General features: G+C 37.7%; 1 protein-coding gene across 2 annotated transcripts; it reads right to left on the minus strand.

Annotated features, from left to right (window-relative positions):
* Nucleotides 1-2,777: 2,777 nt before the first annotated feature.
* On the minus strand, nucleotides 2,778-21,615 carry si:ch211-251b21.1 (uncharacterized protein LOC571720 homolog). 2 transcript variants are annotated; one of them, XM_058783734.1, is made up of 10 exons: nucleotides 21,581-21,615; nucleotides 21,264-21,346; nucleotides 12,812-12,843; nucleotides 12,538-12,717; nucleotides 11,559-11,785; nucleotides 11,363-11,460; nucleotides 9,742-9,959; nucleotides 5,248-5,467; nucleotides 4,815-5,059; nucleotides 2,778-3,573 (listed from the first exon to the last, which is right to left on the minus strand). In XM_058783734.1, exons 2-10 carry the CDS (start codon nucleotides 21,322-21,324, stop codon nucleotides 3,478-3,480), a joined length of 1,377 nt encoding a protein of 458 aa, XP_058639717.1. In that variant the 5' UTR covers nucleotides 21,325-21,346; nucleotides 21,581-21,615; the 3' UTR covers nucleotides 2,778-3,477. The 2 variants fall into 2 exon arrangements, with proteins under 2 accessions (XP_058639717.1, XP_058639718.1); XM_058783735.1 differs by having other exon boundaries at nucleotides 21,264-21,341; nucleotides 21,581-21,605.
* Between the last annotated feature and the right edge of the window lie 5,081 nt (nucleotides 21,616-26,696).

Genomic DNA, 26,696 nt, shown 5'->3' on the forward strand with positions numbered 1-26,696 from the left:
CTCTATTAGTGCTACTGGATCTTAGCGCCGCGTTGGACCAAAACCTTTTGCATGTAATAACCTAGATCATTGTTTAATACTTGATGGTTGCTCTGTAAATTCTTCATCATCAGTTAGAAACCTAGGCGTACTTTGTAATAGCAATCTTTCCTTCGAAAAACATGTTTCTAGCATTTGTAAAACTGCATTTTTCCATCTTAAAAATATATCTAAATTTATCATAATAATAATAATATATCAATGAGACCTATGCTCTCAATGTCAAATGCAGAAACATTAATTCATGCGTTCATGACCTTGAGGCTAGATTATTGCAATGCTTTATTGGGTGGTTGCTCCGCACGTTTAATGAACAAACTCCAGCTGGTTCAAAATGCAGCAGCTAGAGTCCTTACTAGAACCATATTAGCCCGGTTCTGTCAACACTGCACTGGCTCCCTATTAAACATCGTATACATTTTAAGATCTTGCTAATTACCTATAAGGCCCTGAATGGTTTGGCACCTCAGTATTTGAGTGAGCTCTTATCACATTATAGTCCTTCACGTCTGCTGCGATCTCAAAACTCTGGCCATTTGATAATACCTAGAATATCAAAATCAACTGCGGGCGGCAGAACCTTTTCCTATTTAGTGCCCAAACTCTGGAACAATCTACCTAACACTGTTCGGGAGGCAGACACACTCTGTCAGTTTAAATCTAGATTAAAGACACATCTCTTTAGCCTGGCTTACACATAATATACTATAGCATTTCTATAATTCAAATCCGTTAAAGGATTGTTAGGCTGCATTAATTAGGTCAACCAGAACCGGGAACACTCCCCATAACACACGATGTACTTGTTACATCGTTAGAAGAATGGCATCTACGCTAATATTAGTCTGTTTCTTTCTTATTCCAAGATCACTGTAGCCACCAAATCCAGTCCGTATCCAGATCAGATGGTGGATCAGCACCTAGAGACGACCTCTACAGCCCTGAACGTCAGAGATCAGGACACCTAGATGAGCCCCAGAGACTGATCCCCAGTGAAGACCCTGTCTCCTAGACTGCCATCGGGACAAGACCACAGGAACCAGATGAGTCCTTTGCACAATCTGACTCTACTTTGGCCTATATTTAAACTGCTGATTTTGTCTGGCCAGAGGAGAATGACACTATTTTGACAAACTATTTCCCCGTCTAAATACTGTAAAGCTGATATAAATCCACCCAGCTTTATATCAAGCTGATGTAAAGCTGCTTTGACACAATTTGCATTGTTAAAAGCGCTATACAAATAATAGTGACTTGACTAGTGACTTGACTATGTGTGTGTACTGTGTATATTTATTATGTATATATAAAGACACACACATACAGTATATATTTTGAAAATATGTATTTACATATATATATTCATATTCATATAATTTATATTATATATAAATATATTTAATATAAAAACACAACATATTTTTCTTAAATATATACATGCATGAGTTTGTACTTATATATACATAATAAATATACACAGTACACACATATATTGTGTACACACAAGCTTTTATTTTGGATGCGATTCGTTGCCCAGCACTAAAAAATAAATCTCACATTGAAATTCTAATAATAAGTATAGTAGGCCTAATTCTAAAAATAATTTAATGTGACTATGATAGAAATGATTAATTAAAATAATTCAGTAATTTAACTTGAAATTATTCTCATCCAAAAGGGTAAATTATGTTGTATTTCTGCTGTATAATCCCAGCATAACAGAAGCTGTTGTATAGTAATGAAAACTCTTATCAAGCATATAGTAGGTTTACAGTCAGCCTCTGTGAAATAAAACAAGCATACAAAAAAAAAAAAAAAACTACCATGCAAATAAGGATTTGAAACTACCATGCTTTCCAAGTGTTAGCGTTAACATGAAACTGATTCATAACTTTGGTCCAGCACAATATCTAAGAGCTGTAATGTCCTTGTGTGGGCACTGTTGGCCTAAAAATGCCGTCTCTCAGCTCTCTCTCTGCTTGAACAAAGAGATTTGTGGGAGAAGCCACAGAGAGGCCATCGTTCACTTGAAAGAGCTGCAGCATTCAATAGCTAAGAACAGAGTAAAGGTGACCCGCTTGACCTAACGAAGAGCTGTAAACAACAGAGGCTGGCACAAAGATGCCATTACTCAAAAAGAACCATGAGAATTTGCCAAGAAAACAGTGATTTAGTTCAGCGTGGGAAAAGATTTTGTGGTCAGATGAGACCAAGATAGAACTTTTTACTTCAAATTCAATGCATTATGTGTGCCGTACATCTTGCAGCCCGGTGGCCGCAGGTCAATAACGCCGTGCAGTACTGCAGTGCTAACATCATGCTGTGGGGCTGCTGTTCTTCTTTATGGAATGGACTTTCTTCTTAGAAATGATGAATGGATGATGCAAAATGTAGTGAAATACTGCAAGAGAGCCTCTTTAATTCAGCTACAGAACTGAAAATTGCAAAGAAGTTGATCCCAAACGTTGGAGAAAAAAAACAAAAAAAAAAAACACTGAAGTGGCTCAAACACAAAACAGGTGAACATCAAGGTGAATAGCAATGTTCAGGTCAAAATCTGTTCTCATAGAGAATCTGTGGCGTGTTTTGAAGTGTGCTCTCCCTAAAACCTGGAGCAGAACAGACAGACGTACATAGAATACTTAGTCCAAAACACTGGTAAAAAAAAAAGTATGAATAGTGCAATTATTAATACACAAAAGCATTAATACTGTAATCAAGAATTAAATATGCAAACAGCATATTTCAGATTTTTATTTTTGTTAAGAAAATTCTCTAAGCTAAAACAATGGCACATGAAATAAGAAAAGGAATATTTTTCTGGGTACTGTGTATATTTTGCATGCATCATTTTATTATAATAGAAATAAAAGAAAATGTCCAATCATATGTGTATGCAATCTTCTCGTACATTTTTAGTAATATATCACAGTTTTGCTCATCATGGCACACATTGTTCAGCTATTTAAACAGCAATAGGGTGATCTCAGTCATTTAGATATAAGCAGGTTGAATATGTTTGGTCAGAATTTGGGCATTTTCAAACTTTTGGGGAGTCTACTACCCTACAGCTATGTAACTGATCTTGTAATGAAATAATATAACAAGCTATATTATTAGTGATGAATCCTTAACTTAAATAAAACTAATTATTAGACATGCTTAATATGATATTAATTTGATTATATAAATTAACTGGCTGAATCTCATGAAACACGGGTCATATTACACCCAGAAATCAGTGACATAAGAAATTATAGTGTTCTCGAATTCAACAAAAATTGTAATAGCCCTTATTTCTCTTTAAGCAAAATAGAATGAAATGCTTTTATGAGTTTCGCCCACCCAGTTTGGTTAGTTGTGAGTAACTTTGTTGTGGATGTAATAAACATTAAGTGATTAAATGCATGTGTCAGTGCTTTGTTGGGGCTTTGCTTTTTAGGCTTTGCTTTTCTCAGAGGACTCCGGTGTCATCGCCTCTCCACCTCTGAAGCGCTGACTGAGTTCAGCAGACATCACAGAGCAGCAGGATTTCTGTAAGAAACAAGGTCATTTTCAGTTTCAAAATCTGTCTGTGGACCATAGCCTCAGGTCAATTTAATACCATGGTCCAAAAAAAAAAAAAAACTACACTACTGTTCAGTACTGGTTTTTTAAAGTTTATAATTTTAATGTTCACCAATGCTGCATTTATTTATCAAAATATATTGTATAAATATAAAAAGTCGTATTGTGAAATATTATTACAATTTAAGAATGTTTTGGTGAACAGAAAGTTAGAAAGAACAGTATTTTTTGAAATGCAATTGTTTTGTAACATTAAATGTGTTTAGTCAATGAGCAAAAGTATCAATTTCTTAACCCCCCCCCCCAAACAAAACAAAACAAAACAAAAAACAGTTTTTGTTGCTTAATATCCTTAATTTGATGCTTAATTTGAGCTACTTTCCTGTAGCTCAAATAGTAGAGCATGGCGCTAGCAACGCCAAGATCATGGGTTCGATTCCCAGGGAAAGCAAGAGCTGATAAAATGTAAAAACTGTAACTTGAATGCAATGTAAGTCGCTTTGGATAAAAGCGTCTGCTGAATGCATAAATGTAATATTTATTTTTTTTGTGTGTGTGCAAACAGTGACACTTTACTAAAGGAAGTTCAAAAGAACAGCATATTTGTGTCATTATAAATGTCTTTACTGTCACATTTTGATCAATTTAATCCATCCTTGCTGAATGAAAGTATGTTTTTTTTAATCTTACTGACCTTACTGATTTATGAATGGTTGAGGATCAAAGTTTCCACAAAATATTAAAGAGCAAAAACTGTTTTCAACATTGATGGTAATAATAAATATTTCTTAAGCAGCAAATCAGCATATCAGAGTGATTTCTGAAGGATCATGTGACACTGAAGACTGGAGTAATGATGCTGAAAATTCAGCTTTGATAATGGAAATAAATTACATTTTAAAAATATATTAAATTACAAAACAGTTATTGTAAATTTAAGGTAACACTTTATTTTAAGGTGTCCTTGTTACACGTTACATGCACTTACTATTACAATAACAATAAATTATGCATAATTACATCCAAGTAACCCTAATCCTAACCCTAACCATATAGTAAGTACATGTAACCAATTAATATTACTTAGTACTTATAATTACATTGTAACTAGGACACCTTAAAATGAAGTGTAACCAAATTTAATTAACTTTTGACCTGTCACATACTGTAGATGGAAAATGGACCCTACATTAATATATTGGACCCACCTGCTGAGTGTTAGCAATTTTGCGTGATTTGGCGGCCAGTTCCATCAGAGCCAAGAAAAGCCCCAATCCCAGACCGAGTGCCAGTAATAAGAAGATTCCCTTCAGACTGGCGGGCTTCAGTGGAGCACTCTTGCCATTTTTTGCCACACAACTGCTAGCCCACCACTTACTGCGGAAATAATCCAGCTCACCAGACTCACTCAGTCGCAGAATGGCAACACTTAGGTTTTTCACCAACGACGAGCCTGAGGACATTAACAAACACATGCATAGTGAGACCTTTCAGGAAGCACTGCTAAGAGTGACTGATTGCAGTATTCATGTACCATAGTGTTTACATGGTACATCAGTGGTAGTCAGTATTATTAAAATGGGACATAAAACCATAAATCATCATGGTACTGTGTCTAAAAATGAGAATTTTGGGCCTTACCTAAAGGTGCAGCAATGCTGTACCCCCTCATGCCGATGATTTCTGGAGCGCGTGTGAGGTTACAGTATCTCGCCACTGCCAGGTCGAGGGACACAGATTCACCGATGAAAGCATAGTTGCCTTTCTGAGCCTTGCGAAAACCTTCTTCTACATTGAGTGAATAGCTCTGGGATTTCTTGATGTGCTCATAGATCCTGTGGTATGTGGGGTTGTTTGAGTTCTGGTCAAAGGCAGATGATAATAAAATATAGTTGAGAGCTGCTGTCATACTGAAATTAAATAATCCACTATTCAGATCAGTAAGCACAAAATGTAGACTTCTACACTCTTAAAAATAAAGGTGCTTAAAAGGTTCTTCACAGAGATGCCATAGAAGAACCATTTTTGGTTCCACAAAGAACCATCTCTTTCTTACTTATTTATAATCTGAAGAACCTTCTTTTGTGGCAATAACCTTTTGTGCAACAGAAATCCGGAAGGATCCAAGATGGCGGCGCGATCAGACGCAGCGGCTGCTCCAGGTCCCAAAGACGGTGCTTTTTTGTCTTTTAATGTCGTCTGTTCGTCTCCAAATAGTGTAAATTTACCGCTAGTTCATAAGGAAATCACTCCTAAACTCATATATGTTCGCCAAAGACTTTTGGATATCAGCAACGCATACAAAGACCAACTCTCGCCGGCGGCTACTGAGAAGCTACGAGGCCTCTGTTTACTGCTGAAGCCGGACCTCGAGACAGCGGCCTCGCCTACTGTCGCTACCCGCACAAGGCGGCGTCGCAAGCGGTGTGAGAGAGGACGAAGCGCCGGTAAGCGCGGAGGTATACGAGCTAGGCTGAGGAAAACCCCACAAGACCGGCTCTTCCAACACTCATGCTCTCAAACGTTCGCTCTCTGGAAAACAAACTGGACTTAATTCAACTCAGTCGATCAACACAGCGTGAGACAAGGGATTGTTGTGTGTTTGTTTTCACTGAAACATGGCTGAAGGACAACATCCCGGACTCCGCCATTCAGCTGCACGGACTAACTTGCTACCGCAGCGGACAGAGATTCATCACTGTCTGGTAAGACTCGCGCGGTGGCTTGTGTGTGTACGTCAACAAAGAATGGTGTAACAATGCTGGGGTAGTGACAAAACACTGTTCATCGCTGGTGGAGTTTATGTTTGTGAAGTGTCGACCGTTCTATCTGCCGCGGAGTTCACGGCCATTGTTATTGTCGCGGTATACATCCCCCGTGCGCATAAGCGCAAAGGACGCGTCATGAGCTGTACAGCGCCATCAGCGAACAACAAACAAATAACCCCGACGGCTTTTTCATCATAGCCGGTGACTTCAACCATGCAAACTTAAAGACAGTTTTGCCAAAGTTCTACCAACATGTGAACTTTGCAACAAGGGGAAATAACACACTGGACTTTGTTTACACAACAGTCAAGAGCGCATACAAAGCTGAACCCCGCCCCCACCTCGGGTACTCCGACCACATCTCTGTTATGCTAATCCCAGCATACAGACCACTTCTGAAACTGGCCAAACCGGTTCACAAACAGATCAAGGTATGGCCAGTCAATGCCACCTCAGCACTGCAGGACTGCTTCCAGGACACAGACTGGAACATGTTTAAAGACCTACAACAACCACACAGACCTGCAGGAGTACACTGAAACAGTGACTGCTTACATCCAAAAGTGCACTGATGATGTGACAGTCACCAAGACCATCACCACACGCGCCAACCAGAAGCCATGGATGACAGCTGAGGTTCGTGGGCTGCTAAAGACCAGAGATGAAGCATTCAGATCAGGAGATAAAGCAGCCCTCAAAACGGCAAGAGCCAATCTGTCCCGCAGCATCAAAAAATGCAAAACGGTCATATGCTCAAAAAATCAACAATCACTTCACAGACAGCAGTGACACACGGAGCCTGTGGCAAGCTATTCAGACCATCACAGACTACAAGCCCCCGCCACAGGCCTGTGATGACGACACATCCCTCCCAGATACACTCAACCACTTTTACTCACGGTTTGAAATGCAGAATGACGCACCTGCACAAAAACTGCCCACACCTCCCAACGACCAGGCGCTCTGTCTGTCTCCAGCCGATGTAAGGAAGTCCCTATCTAGGATCAACCCACGCAAGGCTGCGGGTCCCGACAACATACCTGGCCGTGTACTGAAAGACTGTGCTGCACAGCTGACAGATGTCCTAACAGATATCTTCAACACCTCGCTGAGCCAGGCAGTCGTCCCCACATGTCTCAAATCCACAACAATCATACCGGTACCAAAGAAATCACCTGTGTCCTGTCTAAATGACTACCGTCCCATAGCACTGATTCCAATCATAATGAAGTGCTTTGAGAGGTTAGTCATGCACAACATCAAAACCAGCCTCCCCAACACACTCGATCCGCTCCAGTTTGCATACCGTCCAAACCGCTCTACGGACGATGCAATTTCCTCCACCCTCCACCTGGCTCTTACCCACCTAGAAAATAAAGACTCTACGTTAGAATGCTGTTCATTGACTTCAGCTCAGCATTCAACACAATAATCCCACAACAGCTCATAAATAAACTCAACCTGCTGGGCCTTAACAATTCCCTCTGCAATTGGATCCTGGACTTCCTAACCGGAAGACCTCAGTCAGTCCGTGTCGGCCACAACACCTCGAGCACTACCACACTGAACACAGGTGCCCCACAAGGCTGTGTGCTCAGCCTGCTGCTCTTCACGCTGCTGACCCACGACTGCACTGCCAAGTCCAGCTCCAACCACATCATCAAGTTCGCTGATGACACAACAGTGGTAGGTCTCATCAGCGACAACGATGAAACGCACTACAGAGAGGAAGTGGCACAGCTGGCTGAATGGTGTGGCACTAACAACCTGTCCCTCAATGTGAGTAAGACAAAGGAGGTTGTGATGGACTTCAGGAGAAACTCCGTGATCACCCCCCACTGACCATCGACAGCACGACTGTGGAGAGAGTCAGCAGCACTAAATTCCTGGGGGTGCACATCACAGAGGATCTCACCTGGTCCACCAACACCATGTCACTCTCCAAGAAGGCACAACAGCGCCTACACTTCCTCCGCCGGCTGAAAAGAGCAAGTCTCCCTCCACCCATCCTCACCACCTTCTACAGGGGCACCATTGAGAGTGTGCTGACCAGCTGCATCACTGTCTGGTACGGGAACTGTACTGCAGAAGACAGCAAGACCCTCCAGCGGACACCGCTGCAAGGATCATCGGTGCCCCCCTCCCCTCCATCCTGGATATTTTCCTCACACGATGCTCCAGCAAAGCCAATAGCATCGTGAAGGACTCAACGCATCCCTCCCACAGTCTCTTTCAGCTCCTACCATCAGGAAGACGGTACCGGAGCATCAGAGCCCGCTCTGCCAGACTTTTTCCCCCAGGCTGTGAGAGCCCTGAACTCAAATCACTCCACCCCTCTCTGAACCCCCACACAATCCCCCTACCTCCTGTAACATGTAACGTGCAATTCGAAGTGTGCTACACACAGGTGAGTGGGCCTGTACAAACCACCTGTAGTAGCACACTCTCCTCCTCTATGCGCACTAGTCACTTTCCACACACACTGCTGTGTGTACACAAATCCCACAAAAAGAACTCAGTAATATATGTATGTTTACATGCTCATGCACTACAAATCATCCTGCACTGTTCCCTAGCCAGCTGCTTGAACTCAATGCTTCTCCTTGCACATGTACAGTATTTATCTGAAGCATTCGTATAGTTTGTATAGTTTGTATTTTTTAGTTTGTATAGGTACTTTTTATAGATAGTATATTTATAGTCAAAATCTATCAGTAGGATAGCTGTGTATAGGTTTATATTGTCTTACTCCTTTGTTGTATGCCTGTATTTATGTAGCACCGTGGTCCTGTGAGGCACGACATTTCGTTCCACTGTATGCCCCTGCATGTAGCGGAATGACAATAAAGCTCAACTTGACTTGAAATGTTCTTCAGATATTAAAGGTTCTTTATGGAACCATATAGACAAAAAGACCATTTATTTTTAAGAGTGTAGTTGCATTCCTTATATGTTATTTGATAGAATATGACTTTTTTGCCAATTATTGTCAGTCATCCATCAATACTGTTGAATCTAAATTGTGTTAAACACAGATTAAAAGGATGATTCACCCCAATAAATACAAAATCTGTCATCATTTCCTCACCCTCAAGTTGTTCCAAAACCCATAAGACAGATGTCTTTAACATTCTCTCATCAGAAAAGTCTACGTGATCAAATTGTCAAGCTTCAAAAAGTGCATAAAGATATCATAAAAGTACTTAATATCAAAGTCTTCTGGAAAGACACATTCATTTATATTATGAACAGATGTATCAAGTAAGTTGAGCTGCTGTTGACTATATTTGATGTGGTCTATGTATCAGTGTTTATGTGTAAATATTTTAAGGAAGTGATTCTGTTGATTGTAAATACTGTGTCTTACCTTGAAGAAGTTAAAAGAGGAAGAATCTTTAATGGTGCCATACTCAATAAAGTTTTGATTAGCGAGGTCTTCAAAGCTCTTGATTGACAGTTGCTGGTTGTCTGAATGCAGCCATAAACTGAGGTTGGCGAAGAAACATGCTAGCAGCACTAATGAAAACAGCCACCAGACAGAGGTAATGACCCGTCCCGAAAGAGCCTTGGGGTGAGGACCAGCACCTACAGCAAAATTTATAATGAAAATCTAATTTTTTAATAAACTACAAGTCACTGCAGATTTGTTTTTAGGTAATCCAGCAAATCAGGTTCATTGGAAGAACATGTCTGTGCCAACATTTCTGCAAAATCATATTACATTGTTTTATGACACTTTCAAAGTAAAATGTCCAATTAGTGGTGTGTCAGTTTTATCTCAAACATATAGACATGGCAATGTTTTTTTTTTTTTTTTTTTTACCTTAGTTGCCTTGTCCTTGGTTACCTTGGGTGTCATAGCAGTTTGCAAATGAAATGAGTCTGGTGAGTAGCACTAAACAGTTAAAGGGATAGTTCACCCAAAAATTCTGTTATTAATTACTCACCCTCATGTCGTTCCAAACCCGTAAGACCGTCATTCATCTTCAGAACACAAATTAAGATATTTTTGATGAATTCCGAGAGCTCTCTGACCCTCCCATAGACAGCAAGCATCCTAACATGATCAAGGCTCAGAAACGTAGCAAGGAGATCATACATTGCATACATTGTTTACGTTCAGTGGATACTCTCCAAAATGGCGCCAGAAAAATTGTTGAATAAATTTGTTATTTTTGATTTATTTGCTCACAAAAAGTATTCTCGTAGCTTCTTAAAATTACGGTTAAACCATGGATGTCACATGGACTATTTTACCGATATCCTTGCTACGTTTCTGAGCCTTGATTGTGTTAGCATCCTTGCTGTCTATGGGAGGGTCAGAGAGCTCACAGGATGCATCAAAAGTATCTTAATTTGTGTGAGGACCAGTAATTAATGACAGAATTATCATTTTTGGGTGAACTGTCCCTTTAATGCTTTATCGTGTTTGAAAATAACATACCATCTACACTAAACCATACCCTGATATTATTAACAAAAGCAAACATAGCATTTAACTTCTTTTTTAAGTCCTGACTCATGTTTCACTTGCACTCAATCGCTCCTCATCCCAAGTGCAGTGCTATACCAGGTGAGTATTCGAGCAAGTTTACTATGTCTGAAAAGTCATATGCAGCTGATAATGTAAACATTAAAATGTAATGTAATGTAGAAGTGTTTTGAGGTTTGTTTTGTTCAAGTAAATTACCACAAATAAGCCACTGCAATCATAAGCTTGTGTAAAAAGGAATAAACAATTTGGTGTAAGTTAGGGTAAATTATTGGATGTTTTGCAAAACAATATGAGCCTGTGTTGCTTGTATGGTTGTTGCAATGTTTTTCATAAACTGGCTCTGAACCATTTAAAATTATATAAGTAATCCAAATCCAAGTAAATCCTGCTGAAATAAATAACAGTCTGAACCAAATTGTTTTGATGTATTGTTTCTTTCATTCTGAAGTCCGTGTGGGTGTAAATACTCGTAACTATGATTATCCTACTCTACCTTGAAGAGTCATTGCTCCCACTGTATACCAAAAACTGTGTGAGAGCGTGAAGAAATTATTTTCTTTCTCTGGTTGCTCCCATTCACAGGGGCTAATCCTAAAAAAAAAAAAAAAAAATCATGTTAATTCGTAGGAATATAATGCAAATATTATCCTACATTTCAAAGTGCCATGGTTTTATCATCCCACCCTTACCGTGACACTAAGAAGATGCAGACGGAGGTCAGCAGGTAGGCGACCAGCACACCCATCCACATCTCAGTGGAGAACAGGTTAAGAAGGCTGAGGAACTGCGAGTCATCAGAGGCAATGTCTTTCCTCAGGATGAAACTAAGACCCGTCTGCATGAAGGGTTTGGTCATGTCCACAGCTGTCTCACGTTTAGCTGTTAGAGTTAGAGGCGCCACAGCGATGTCTGCTTCCTGTAGAAATGAGCAACATATAAAAGATACTTTCTTTGGATACTTTTGCATAATACAGTACATGCAGGCAAGATTTATTAGAAACAGAGGGTTGAATGTGAAACGCATACCTTTGCATTTTCATGTGTCACAGAAGTAAATGAATAAAATTGAAATAGTAAAGAAACTAACATATTTAAGTATGAATACAGAAAATGAACGAATACAGCAATTGTGATATATTTTACAATTAAAACTATCTGTTTTCTATTTTAATGTATATTCAATTGGCATTTATATTTGTCATGCAGAGCTGAATTTGCAGCATCATTACTCCAGTCTTCATTGTCACATGATCCTTCAGAAAGCATTCTAATATACTGATTTGCTGCTCAAGAAACATTGTTATGCTTAATATATATATATATTTTACATTATACATTTCTTTTCTTTTACTTTTGATCAATTTAATGCACCCTTGCCGAATAAAAGTATTACTTAAAAAAAATTGAACAGAAGAATTTAGCAGAAAAATATAAGTAAAACTTAAATTTTGATAGAATATTATTAATCTCTTTTAGATTCATAAAATGTATTTATGTATTCATTATATCATTCATTTTGTAATATTCTTTTATGCTTTATTTAAATAATTGTTTTATATTCAAATTGTTGTCAAACTAAATATTACTGTAGTTGTATGAATATTTCCAAATTACAACATTTAAGCATTAATATGCAACTACTTAACTCCAAAAATGAATGATACTCACCCCTCTGACAACTTCTCCAATCATGCCGATCCAGTTGCCACTTTCATCTGTTGTGCCATACCGGCCGTCCTTCACAAGCTTAATATCATACTTAAAATCTAATTTCTTTGAGACAGCTGACAGCAGGTCAATGCAGAAGCCCTCCAGTTCAGAGCCTTTGGACATTGCATACGGTTCCTCCTGCATGGGATTGTGAGTAATACCAACCAGAAACATGATTTAGTTATCCTTACAGACATAAATGAGTGTCCCAGATGGAACTAACTTAACTTACCTTGATTGTTGTAACTCTTAATACCTGTGGTCCTAAAATATAAAATAACATTTCATTCAGCTAGATACATCCACAAGGATCCTCCACTAATTCTTAATTACTTCAGAGATCAGATTGAATGCTTGGCTCAGTCTTTTGAATAATGTGGGTAACCAAACAGTTGCTGGTCCCCATTGACTTCTGTAGTATGAAAAAAATAAAAAAATAAATAAATACAATGGAAACCAATGGGAAACTGTTTGGTTACCAGCACTCTTTAAAATATACTATTTTATGTTCAGCAGAAGACAGAAAGTCATACAGGTTTGGAACAACTTGAGGTTAAGTGAATCATGACAGGATTTTCATTTTTGGGTGAACTATCCCTTTAATACTTAGGGTTAAGGATTTGTTTGAATTAGTGACGGTTAAGTATGAGTGGTAGTAAAAGTAAATTTTAAAAATTAATTATTCTACATTTTTATGACACAATATGATTTTCTTCTTGTCCCTAATTGGCTGTTAGATGTTAGTTATTATTATTATTATCTTTTTTTTTTTGGTGAGCTAATCCAATTTTCAGGGGAAAAAAAAACATTGCTTGTCTCAATTTGACAAGGGCACAGCACTTGGACGGCATTCCTGGTTGCTAATGAAGCATTCTGTCATGCTGGGATGTACTTTGCACTCTTCTTCAAACAACCACTAATATTCCCAAATTTAGCAGATGCAGACAATGTCCCACTTGTGCTACAGCGCAATGGTGAAGCGGTCGCCTCATGGCCACTAATCTTGCTTTGACAAAATGAGACTTAAAAGGAGATAGTTGGAAATAAACAAAAACTTTCTTTTGAGTGTGCACTGCCTCCTGCAGCGGAACGGATGCGGTGAGAGTTTGAGAAAGTTCCAGTAACTCTCAAAAGAAAGCGCTTACAAAATGATGGGAAAGTGCCCCACTTGTCTGGCTGCAGCATCTGAGTCCACTTGGAAGTTGCTCTCTTTATTGTTTTGATCCTGTTTTTTAATTCAGACCAGTCCACATTAACCAGCAGACATGCTGAAACATGCATGAATGTGTATGTCAGTCTATAGTCATGAATCAAAGTGTTGTTGCTTGAAGTTATATATGGGTCAAATATAACATCTATTTTTGGATGTATTTTGAGTGTTAAGGGTTTTTTATCTTATGTTTTATGAATTTGTAAATTAATTAATAAAATTCCTGGGTAACACTTTATAATAAGGTTCATTAGTTAACATTAGTTAACAACATTAGTAAACATGAACTAAGAATGAACAATACCACAGCATTTATTAACCTTAGTTAATGTTAATTTCAGCATTTACTAATGCATTATTAAAATCACAAGTTGTGTTTGTTAACATTAGTTAATGCACTGTGAACTAACATGAATAAACAATGAACAACTGCATTTTCATTAACTAACATTAACAAAGATGAATAAATAGTGTAATAAATGCATTGTTCATTGTTTGTGCATGTTAGTTAATACATTAACTAATGTTAACAAATGACACCTTATTGTAAAGTGTTACCAATTCCTCTAATATTAGTGTGTACAAATATGTAAGCTGTTTGAGAGTATACTCAATTGCGGCATTCACAACAATTCATGGAAATGGGTGAACAACACTGCTGAACTCTTTTTGCACAGTGACTTCTCTGATTGGTGGATCTTTTTTTCAGATTATGAGTAGTGAGTACGATCATTTGGCTTATTAAACATGATTTTTTTTTTAATTAAGTTGGAGTCGCACTGGTTTGTGGCTTTTACAGAAGCTATTGTCATTACTAAAAAAGAAAAGGATAATCAATTTCAAGAAATGATAATACTTATTATTATTAAAAGACATTTTTGGTGATCTTATCACCAAATACAGAATACCCCCAAATTTGTAAATCCAAAGATCCAAAAAGATGTAAAGACACCGTAAAAGAATAATAAAAGTAGTCAAAACTGCAACTAATCCATGAACATAAAATTAATTCAAATCTTTTAATAAATTAGTCGATCTGGGTCACAAAGCTGGTCTGAATGATTTATTTTTTATTCTCAAGTTCAAATTGTTCATTCACCAATTCACAAACTCACTGATTTGGTTTCAGTCAAAATTGACTTAAAATTTACATGTGCTTCTTACAGAAAACTATGGAATGACTTCAGAAGCAAGTGCACAAGTTGCATGGATCATTTTTATGAAATATAAATAATACTGTAATAATATGGAAAACAATATGAATAATTTCTTTTTTGGGGGACTTATGGAAGAAAGCAAATCATGACATGGTGGTAATAAAATATGACAACCCAAATTCCGGCAATGTTGGGACCTTTTTAAATCTGAATAAAATGAAAACGAAAAGAATTTCAAATCACATGAGCCAATATGTATTTATTTATTTATTTTATTTTATTTTATTTATAGAACATAGATAACATAACAAATGTTTAAACCGATAAATGTTAAAATTTTATGCACAAAATGAGCTCATTTCAAATTTGATGCCTGCTACAGACGGGGGCATGTTTACCATGGTGTAGCATCTCCTCTTCTTTTCAAAACAGTTTGAAGACGTCTGGGCATTGAGGTTATGAGTTTCTGGAGTTCTGGTGTTGAAATTTGGTCCCATTCTTTCCTGATATAGGTTTCCAGCTGCTGAAGAGTTCATGGTCGTCTTTGATGCATTTTTCGTTTAATGATGCACCAAATGTTCTCTATAGGTGAAAGATCTGGACTGCAGGCAGACCAATTCAGCACCCGGACTCTTCTACTACGAAGCCATGCTGTCGTAATAGCTGCAGTATGTGGTTTTGCATTGTCCTGCTGAAATACACAAGGCCTTCCCTGAAATAGATGTCGTCTGGAGGGGAGCATATGTTGCTCTAAAACCTTTATATACCTTTCAGCATTCATAGTGCCTTCCAAAACATGCAAGCTGCCCATACCGTATGCACTTATGCACCCCCATACCATCAGAGATACTGGCTTTTGAACTGAACGCTGATAACACGCTGGAAGGTCTCCCTCCTCTTTAGCCCGGAGGACACGGCGTCCGAGATTTCCAACAGGAATGTCAAATTTGGACTCGTCTGACCATAGAAGACTTTTCACTTTGAAACAGTCCATTTAAAATGAGCCTTGGCCCACAGGACAGGACGGCGCTTCTGAACCATGTTCACAAATGGCTTCCTTTTTGCATGATAAAGCTTTAGTTGGCATCTGCAGATAGCACAGCGGATTGTGTTTACTGACAGTGGTTTCTGGAAGTATTCCTGGGCCCATTTAGTTATGTCAATGACAGAATCATGCCAATGAGTGATGCAGTGTTGTCTGAGGGCCCGAAGACCACGGGCATCCAACAAAGGTCTTCAGGCCTTGTCCCTTACGCGCAGAGATTTCTCCAGTTTCTCTGAATCTTTTGATGATATTATGCACTGTAGATGATTTACAAAGCCTTTGAATTTGAAGTTGAGGAACGTTGTTTTTAAAGTATTGCACAATTTTTTTACTTCCATCTTTACTTTTGAGAGACTCAGCCTCTCTAAGAAATCCCTTTTATAGCTAATCACGTTACAGACCTGATGTCAATTAACTTAATTAGTTGCTAGATGTTCTCCCAGCTGAATCTTTTCAAAATTCTTGCTTTTTCAGCCCTTTGTTGCCCCCGTGCCAACTTTTTTGAGACCTGTAGCAGGCATCAAATTTGAAATGAGCTCATTTAGTGGATAAAAGTGTAAGATTTCTCCATTTAAACATTTGTTATGTTCTCTATGTTCTATTATGAATAAAATATATGATTTAAAAGTCTTTTAGTTTTCATTTTATTCAAATTTAAAAAAAACGTCCCAACATTTCCGGAATTCGGGTTGTAAGTGATAACATTAATTTTAAAATAGATATTTTTGAATTAACTATTGCATTTAAAATTATTTTCATACAAAATTAATTTATGAAGACTTTGCATCTATTCTAGTTTTCTAGGTAATGTTAGAGTTAAAGTGCTTGGGCAATGTTGAATAAGCCCGGCCAGTTTCTGGTGAGAATGTGTTGTTGTCTGAGTTTCATCCGTGTGACACCCAGCAGGCCTCCATCAGTGTCACAGCGTATCACTGACACTCTCATCCTCCCATTCAAACCATGAAAAACGTACATGCCATCAAAACTGAAGTCATGTCATGGGCTGCCCCGCATTAGTGACTGCTTGGTTAGCGGTGGCTAATTGATTAATCACAGTCATTGTAGTGAATAGCAGCAGTGTTCTCCGGTCTGAATGCCGACTGCTCCGGGCCTGGCGGGACGTCACGAGACAGTGCCAGCGCAGTGCAGTGCCTCAGACTCAAACATGCCGTGTCAGACTTATATTGGCTCTATCTACATCCTGCTTTGTCTTAGCCTCAGACGGCACGTCCATGGACTGTCTGGTTATAAGCGCTGTTAAACCCTATTCACCTCAGACCCCTGAAATCCCTGCTGTAATGACAACATCACATGAGCACTGATGAAATGATTTGTCATGATGATGAATAGCTCATGCATGGCGTTCATGAACTCATCAAGGGTTAAAAAAGGGGCAAAACCATGAACAATCTTGGAAACACCTCAAAATTTACATAAAAGGTAAGTAAAACATGATGGGCCCTATTTTAACGATCTAAGCGCATGGTGTAAAGCGCATGGCGCAGGTGCAGTTAGGGCGTGCCCGAATCCACTTTTGCTAGTTTAATGACGGGAAAAACTGTCGGCGCGCCCGGCGCATGGTCCAAAAGGGTTGTTCATATTCTCTTAATGAGTGAGGGGTGTGTTTTGGGCATAACATGCAAGAAACCAATCAGAGTCTCATCTCCCATTCCCTTTAGGAGCCAGTTGGCTCGCGCCATGGTGGATTCGCTATTTACACGGTGGAATTTGCAGGCGCAAAGACTGAACGCGTCTCCAGAGAGCAAACGGAGCTGCTCGTGCGCGAGCAAATAGGTAGCCTAATGCTGATACCTGCAATGACTTTCCATTATGATGTAGGCATTTTATATTTATGTAGCCTACACATTAATAATCTTTTACATTGCAATCTTTAAATTTTTAATATTTGGCATGTTTTTGTGCTGTTGCGCGTGTGTAAGCAGAGTGTACACGCGTTGTGTACCGCCTATAGTCGCATATTACTAACTCGCTCTTTAAATAACAAAAAAATACTGCACCATTGACCAACTAAAACCTGGTCTAGGGCCCTATCATACACCTGGCGCAATGCGGCCCAAGGCGCGACACAAGTGTTTTTGCTAGTTTCAGCCCGAGCCATTTCTAGTTTTCCCATCCTGCCCCGCATTGTTTAAATAGCAAATGCATTTGCGCCCATTTGCACTCCCTTGTGCTGATCTAAAAAAGAGGTGTGTTCAGGCGCATTGTTGGCACGTTGCTATTTTGAGGAACTGAAAACAGACTGCGCCATAGACCAACTCAAACCTGGTCTAAAGTCTATGGCGCAATATTGTTTCGTTTTTAAAGAGCGCGTTAGTAGAAAATGCGCCTCTGGGCAGGACACAACATGCCAAATATTAAAAATGAAAGGATTACAGTGTAAAAGAATATTATTGGGTAGGCTACATGAATATAAAATGTCATAATGGATAGTCATTGCGTGTATCAGAATTAGCCTACCTATTTGCTCGCGCATGAGCAGATCCGTTTGCTCTCTGGAGACGCGATCAGTCTATACGCCTTAAAATTCCGCCGTTTAAATAGCGAATCTGCCATGGCGGGAGCGCAGCTCGCTCTTAAAGGGATAGTTCACCCAAAAATGAAAATTCTATCATCATTTACTTACCCTCAAGTAGTTCCAAACCTGTATGAATTTCTTTGTTCTGCCGAACACAAAGGAAGATATTCTGAAGAAAGTTTGTAACCAGGCTGTTTTGGGGCACCATTGACTTCCATAGTAGGAAAAAAAAAATACTATTGAAGTCAATGGTGCCCCAGAACTGCTCTGTTTCCCACATTCTTCAGAATATCTTCCTTTGTGTTTGGCAGAACAAAGACATTCATACAGGTTTGGAACTACTTGAGGGTGAGTAAATGATGACAGAATTTTCATTTTTGGGCGAACTATCCCTTTAAAGGGAATGTGAGATGAGACTCTGATTGGTTTATTGCTCCTTATGCCCCAAAACACACCCATTACTCATTAAGAGAATAGGGACAACCCTTTTAGACCAGGCGCCGGGAGCGCCGACCGTTTTTCCCGTCCTTATACTAGTAAAAGTGGATTCAGAAACGCCCTAAGTGCACCTGCGCCGTGCGTTTTAGACCATGCACTTAGATCGTTAAAATAGGGCCCCTAAAGTAAATGGCGCAGTCTATTTCAGTTGCCTCAAAATAGCAACGCGCCAACAATGCGCCTGAACACACCTCGTTTTCAGACCGGCACACCCATGGGCGCACAAAATATTGCTATTTAAACAACGTGGCGCAGGACGTGAAAATGATAAATGCCTCAGGCTGAAACTAGCAAAAACACTTGTGTTGCGCCTTGGGCCGCATTGCGCCAGGTCTATGATCGGGCCTGATGAGTCAAAATCAACTCATTTTCAGTTGAGGAACAAAAAATTAACAAAAACCACATAAGTAATTTGTGTCCTGTTATACTGGGAAAAGGATGAATAAGACTAAACATTGCATTGATAAATAAAACTACTAGACTATATTGAGTTTTCTGAAAATAACAAGCACTAATCTATGGAATTTCCATTGGCATCAGTGGTCATTCCAATTTACCAATCCAATTTAGGCTAGCAAAGTTTTTGTGAAATGATCATATTAAAGTCAGCGTTAAATTATGACTGTCTTTTTTTATCCCTATTGTGACGTATATGCGAGTGAAATGGCTTCTCGAACAAGAAAAATATATTAGGCAAAACAAAATTTTGTTGATTACATGATGTAAGGTGGGACTTGATTTTGTCCAATTGGCTGGATTGTAGAAAGTTTATAATAAATGCAACTTTGCATATAAGAATAGTAAGAATTGTCAATTTTTGACAATCTAGCAAGCAGCTACAATTAGCATTTCAGGAAAAGATCTAGCCACCGAATTTTTGATATAGTCAGTGGCTAAAATGAAACTTTTATGGATAGATAAACATAATTTTTACATTTGTGTTGGTAGCAGCAAATGCAAATGTCGTGAGTTTTACAAAATAATAATAATAATCAAGACAGCACTTAAATCATGTTTTCAAAGTCTTATTTTTGAAAATGTATTGGAGCAAGTCATTTCATGTTTATGTTTTGCAAGGAGATCTAAACTGTCAATTAGTGCTCCCATTCATGTCAATGGCAGTTGCTCAGCTGGCACAGAAGCCCAAGAAATACACAATTTACAATCCTCGCTTTCTACCAATTGCAACCACAGAAATTTCTGAGCTGATTATCTTAAGTGACTAATCCCAGATGAAAAAAAGAAAGAAACCAAAACATCTACTAATGAAATGTTGTTCATAGGTTGTTCATACTGTATGTTGTCCAAATCTCCTTGAGAATTTCCTGTAGGTATTTAGGCCTATAATGATTTTTTTCTCACTCTCAATTCATGTGTAAAATAAGGTCTGTGGTAAACCTAACTTGACCATACTTAGACATATTGTTGTACAAAGTAAACTGCAACGCTCTAATGTAGTTGCTTATTACATTTTTTTTAAATATACATTAAAATGTATTTTGTTGATTGTACACAAAATGTATACAATGTATATTTTTAAATATAATTTTTTTTCTCTTCGATCTTTATTTGACCCTCTAACACAAGCACTCTCTATTCTAATTCTTTTTTAAAAATCTGTTTGCATTCTTTTTTTTAATAAAAAACAAACAAACAAAAAAAAAAAAAAACATGACTCTAACATCTGCACTCTATTCATTTTCTAACTGCTTGTTTTCTTTAAAAAAACAAACAAACAAACAAAAATTAACTTACTACGTGTATTGCGTGTTAAGCTAACCGAGACTTGTCATAGCACTTGCATTTTATTGCTCTTTTGTTGATTTGATTGCTTTGGATGAAAGCATCCCTAATCCTACCCAATACCTAAATTTAACAACTACCTTACTAACTATTAATAAGCAGCAAATTAGGAATTTATTGAGGGAAAAGTCGTAGTTAATAGTGAATAAGTGTTCCCTATTCTAAAGTGTCACCAAGTTAAAAAATACACTTGGTGAGCCAAAACAAAGGATCATTTCACAAACAAGATGATGGACTACTGTTTTCATGCAGGTATGAAAAGTCAAATTTCTGTTTGCAGCAAAATATCAGGAACAGATAAAAATACATACAAACAGTGTCTGAGCTTCACAAAGTTCATTCACAAGGCTAAGCAAAAAGCTTTATCTTAAAAACACAGCTATACATTCACCTAAAGCTTGTCTTACTATGTTTGATATTACAATATGATGTTACCTGCAGCGCAGAGCCCAGCCAGCAGTGCTGATGAGACCAAGATGAGTCCTAATGGAGTCATTTTTTACTGCCAATAACCTGCACTGGAATGATATACATGGTGTTATCAAAACATTTCATTCAAAAATTCAAAACTCAAATGTATGCAATTAACTTTTCATTTGAAAGTCAGCTGATCTCTTTAAAGATCTGCCATTATACACTTTTAAGTATTTTAAATATTACATTGGTACAGCACAGACAAAACCAACATCAAAATGCTTAAACAAAACAGTTTTACTTACTAAACAGCAATAAATAAGCAAAAACAATCTCACCCTAAACTGTAGTCACCCCCTTATTATTGCTCAATGCATGAGGCAGCACACTATATAAAGCTTACACATACACCCAAAAGACTTACAACAGCCAATAAGAGAACAGGGGACGGTCTTGAGTGGGGGGAAAGGGGTGGTTGTATCTGACCACAACAAATCCACAAGGATTTATGGGTAGGCAAACTACAAGGGAGATTGAAACTTGGACAGAGAATAACAAGCATGTGATGCTGCAAACAAGGGATCTGAGAGCCGTGCATTACAGAGGGCGTGCAGAAATGATTCTCTACAGATGCTCATAGAAAATTCAGTGGAGGGCTGGATTTTATTGTTAGACTTCTTTTGCCTCTCTAAAATGGCCTAATCCTAATTTATAACCCCATAGAATGGACCTGGCGTGAACATAGGGGGGTTTCAACCTCTGCGGCATGGCTCCACTACAGACAAGCTAAGACTGCATCTCAAAAACTGAAGTTTAACTGAACCACCGTGATAAATGCACATCCAAAGTGAGTGGCTCTGCTGCTCGAATCCTAATGAAGTGAACCTTTGTTAGAAAGACAACAGCCTACAATCTCTGTCACTCAAAGAGTCATGTAAATCCCAAGGCATTTTTTTTTAGCCTCACAGAAGGATTCGACTATGGTCCGTCTCACCAGCCATCGTAGTCTTGGTAACCATGGCCCTCGGCATGCCTGAGCTTTTATCCAACATGTCAGTCATAAGTGTCGATGAATAGGTCATGGTGTTTTTGAACTCATCAAGGGTTAAAAAGGGGGAAATCCTCAAAACATCTTGGGTCTTGACAATAACAATATCCAGACAAAACTGGCACTGTGAAAATGAAAGGAAAAAATGAACAGAAGGTCTTTTAATTGAGTTTTGGTCTGAGAAGTAATTGGACATCTAGTGTGGGGCAAGGCTTTATTCTGTGACATTTTTTGTCAGCAGGAGTTCTCTGTGCAGGGCTAAGGGGTTGGAAAGGGTGAAGCCAAATAAAAGCCGGTCTTCTCAGAATGGGCCAGAATTACAGCACAGGGGGCAACATCTTTGGACAGAGCTCCTCTGCGTTTTCTGTATCTAGATGTCAGTTTTAAAGACACAATTTGCAATTGCTCAGACGTCGCCAGTCACACTCTGACACTAAACTGAATCTAGTCAGTATTATTATATTATTGATATTTACAGTGGTCATATCTGGACAATTACATAACACTTAACACATGTAAATGTGATTGCACTAGAAGGATTGCAAATGTGCTTTGTTTCCCCCACAATTCAAAGACATGCGGGACAGGTAAAATTGCTCTTATTTCTGGATGTGTGTTTCCTGCATTCCCATGACCCTGCTTGAGTTTTGAGTATACTGAGATACAATCCTTGTGATGGTGTCTCTGCATGACAAAGGAATTGCATGGATCTGAAAGCCATACAATACAGGCGCATATGCTCTGCAGATTCTCAAAGAAAAGTCAGTGAATAGCTGGATTTAATTGTTTGAGTACTTTTATACTCTCTAAAATGGCCTAATCCTGTTTTATAACCCAATAGAATGGACCCTGACATGGTAAATTTCAACCTCTGAAGCATGGCTTCCTTTTGTGCTATATGAAAAGTTAGTCTCATGAGCTTAGTGCAAAGTCATTTTCCATTTTATACAGCTAAAATTAATCAATTTATTTCAAGGTACAATTCTCGCCATTTACAAACCATTAACTATGACTTTTGCCTCAATAAACTCCTAATTTGCTGCTTATTAATAGTTAGTAGGTAGTTGTTAAGCAGTAGGATTAAGGATGTAGAATATGGTCATGCAGAATATGTGCTTTATAAGTACTAATAAACAGCCAATATGTTAATAATAGGCATGCTAATAAGCAAGTTAAAGTGCCCCTATTATGGATTTTTGAAAATTACCTTTCATGCAGCGTGTAACAGCTCCAAGTGAATGAAAACATCTTGTGAAGTTTTAAATTTGAAAGTGCACCGTGTATAAAGTTAGTCTCTCAAAAGAAATCGATTCAGAGTCGATTCTGAATCATTGAAACGAGTCGTTTTTAAAACGAATCCCCCATGTTGACGTCAACATGAAACATTAGCATATTGCCCGCCCACTTGTTGGTCTTTTCGCGTTAGTCTGAATGAAAATGCAAATTCATTCTTTGAGCGATTCGTCTGGGAGTCGTTGAGCAAATAAGGTAAAAATAAATGTATATTATAAGACAATGAAAGTGTTTTTTGACCTTGTATGCATGTCAGCCTGCTAACGAAATACAGTTACTCATATTTTGTATTTTAAATACGTAACACTGTTACATGTATTTCGTTACTCCCCAGCCCTGCCTGTTGGGGACTCCCAAAACCAAAATATGAACCTTTCATTACCCATAATAGGGACACTTTAACAGTGAGAATTGGTCCCTATACTAAAGTCTCACCATCAGTTCCTTTTTCTAAAGCAAATACAGAAATATACACACAAACACAGAGTTTTAATAATTTTATTTAGCATATACGTAATGCTAATTTATACTTTTGAATATGCTCTTGCATTTCTTTGTATGCTAATATTTCTGTTTCTCTTTATTATTGCATTATTTGAGCTTTTTCACCTGTTTGCCATCCATAACAATGTCTTGCCTTCCAAACTTTGTTCTTTTGTTCATTCTATTTCTTTCTTATTATTTATCAATATGAAACTCTGTCTAAATGCCAGCAGTATCCCAGAGCCCTCTTCTCAGTGTTGCAGATGAAGCTGGTGTTTGGTGAGCCTTGCAGGTGAACACCAGTGATTCCCAAACTGGAGACTGTGATACATCTTATCTTGTTGTTTTGAGTCTGGACTGCCAACTGGCCATAGACTGACTGTTCTCAGGCAAAGATGCATGGGATAGACTTCATTTCTCAAAAGAGGCTGATGAATGTTTTGAGAATTTATGGTTATGTTTTATGCTTTTGTAGTTGCTCAGTAATTACTTATAAGCACCTGCAAAGGAAATTTATATTTGGAATATAAAAAAGTTCTTTATTTTCTCTGCACATTCTGACTCACAATACTTTCCTTTATGTTTTATGAGCTACCAACATTTTTTTTTACATTAAAGTACAGTACATAGGAATTTTTGCATTTGTGCATTGAATTCTAAAATAAAATTCATCCAGAAGATTGAATTTGTATAAATTATGTTCATACTTGTAAAAAATTGCTGTATTGAATTTATGAATTATTTTACACAGAATAACACATTGTGTTATGCGAATTACACAGAAATTCTGTTCTTTTTGTATTTCACAAATACGTTTTAATGTGTGTATGTTTGTTTCAACTTTTAGCAATATATTGGTATCACTTTACAGTAAGGTTCCATTCACGCTAGTTAACTACATCATTTAGCATGAACTAACAATAAATAAATACTTCTAAAGCATTTATTAATCTTAGTTAATTTTAATTTCAACATTAACTAATACATTATTAAGATTTAATACATGATTAAGATTTATAAATATACAATTATATTTATATCTGTTAATATAATTTAATGGACCTGAGCTATAACATGAACCACAGCTGTATTTTTATTAACTAACGATAGCAAGGATTAATAAATACTGTAACAAATTAATTGCTCATAGTTAATTAATGCATTAACTAAGCCAATGAGACCTTATTGTAAAATGTTACAAGCATATTCATAATTTAATGTTTTAACACTTATTTATACAGTTCATTAATAAAAATTTAAAGCAATGTCTTGAAACGTCATATATTTTAATTTATTTAAATGTACAACACTAATCTTATAAAGACCATATAAGTTTGCATTAATGAACATTATTATTAAATCTTTCCTGTGACTGAAAGATTGAATGTTTTATGGCAATACAACATTCAAAGTATCATAATGAAAATTTAAAATATGTTAAAATACAGGATGCATTTTAAGCTTTTTTTCTTTCTTAACCTAGTTCCTCTAGGTTTTCTGAACTGCTCATTTAAAGCTGTAAACTTCAGTAACACTTTACAATAAGGTGTCATTTGTTAACATTAGTTAATGTATTAACTAACATGAACAAACAATGAACAATACATCTTTTACACTATTTATTCATCTTTGTTAACATTGTTTGTTCATGTTAGTTCACAGTGCATTAACTAATGTTAAAAAAACACAACCTGTGATTTGAATAATGCATTAGTAAATGCTGAAATTAACATTAACTAAGATTAATAAATGCTGTAGAAGTATTGTTCATGCTTAGTTCAAGTTAACTAATGAACCTTATTGTAAAGTGTTACCTAAACTTCTTTCCATCAAAGTCATATGATTGAGGCAACAGTAGATTCCTGAAGGCGGTAGATTCCACCCATTACATAGTCAGCTTCAAAATATTATGCCACTTACAAATCTGCAGGTAGCCTTGGGTCTGCAGGAAAACAAGTAATGAGGCAGTGTTGTATGGTGTCCAGAAGAAGAAAATAAGAAGAAGTCACTATCACAGTCAACATGAGGCTCATGACTTTGTGCCTTCTCTCTGATGTGATGTAATGTTGAGCAGAGGGGAGGATCCGTGTAGCAGAACACCATTATAACCAGAGAATGACCTCCAAGCTGGACTTGGAAAATCATTTATTTTGTCTCATGAGTAAAAATAAAATTAGGGAAAGATGCAAACAGCCTGAGCAGCCACATAAACAAAACCAATATTAAACCCATTTTTTAAACCCAAAGGAGTCATATGATGCGATTTCTTGTTTTCCTTTTCTTTAGTGTGTTATGTAGCTGTTTGTGCATGTATAAGATCTGCAGAGTTACAAAGCTCAAAGTCTCCCACAAAAGGATTTATTCTATCTAAAAGAGAAGGCTGATCCAGACCGGGCTAAAACGCCTCATTAAAACACGCCCCCACATGTTTACGTCACGATGTGGAAATATTTCAGTATCCGCAGTAGTGTTGATGCAGCCATGTCAGGGAGATGCTGTGTGTTTCTGTGCGAAAGAAAAATCACTTTATTTGGCCTTCCGAAAGTAGATGCAATTAGGAATCATTGGTTAAGATTTGTTTACAACAGAACAGCACAACCCAAATGTTCGAATTTGTTTATGGACGACAG

The sequence above is a fragment of the Onychostoma macrolepis genome, chromosome 08 (genome assembly GCF_012432095.1).
Source record: "Onychostoma macrolepis isolate SWU-2019 chromosome 08, ASM1243209v1, whole genome shotgun sequence".
Lineage (NCBI taxonomy): Eukaryota > Metazoa > Chordata > Actinopteri > Cypriniformes > Cyprinidae > Onychostoma > Onychostoma macrolepis.

What these genes read in the sequence shown, in the direction of transcription:
- si:ch211-251b21.1 (XM_058783734.1), bottom strand. Translation starts at nt 21,324, where the DNA reads ATGACTCCATTAGGACTCATCTTGGTCTCATCAGCACTGCTGGCTGGG. An exon ending in TAAGAGTTACAACAATCAAG is followed by an intron (nt 12,718 to 12,811) that starts GTAAGTTAAGTT and finishes AATCCCATGCAG; the next exon opens with GAGGAACCGTATGCAATGTC. An exon ending in TTGGAGAAGTTGTCAGAGGG is followed by an intron (nt 11,786 to 12,537) that starts GTGAGTATCATT and finishes TCATTTCTACAG; the next exon opens with GAAGCAGACATCGCTGTGGC.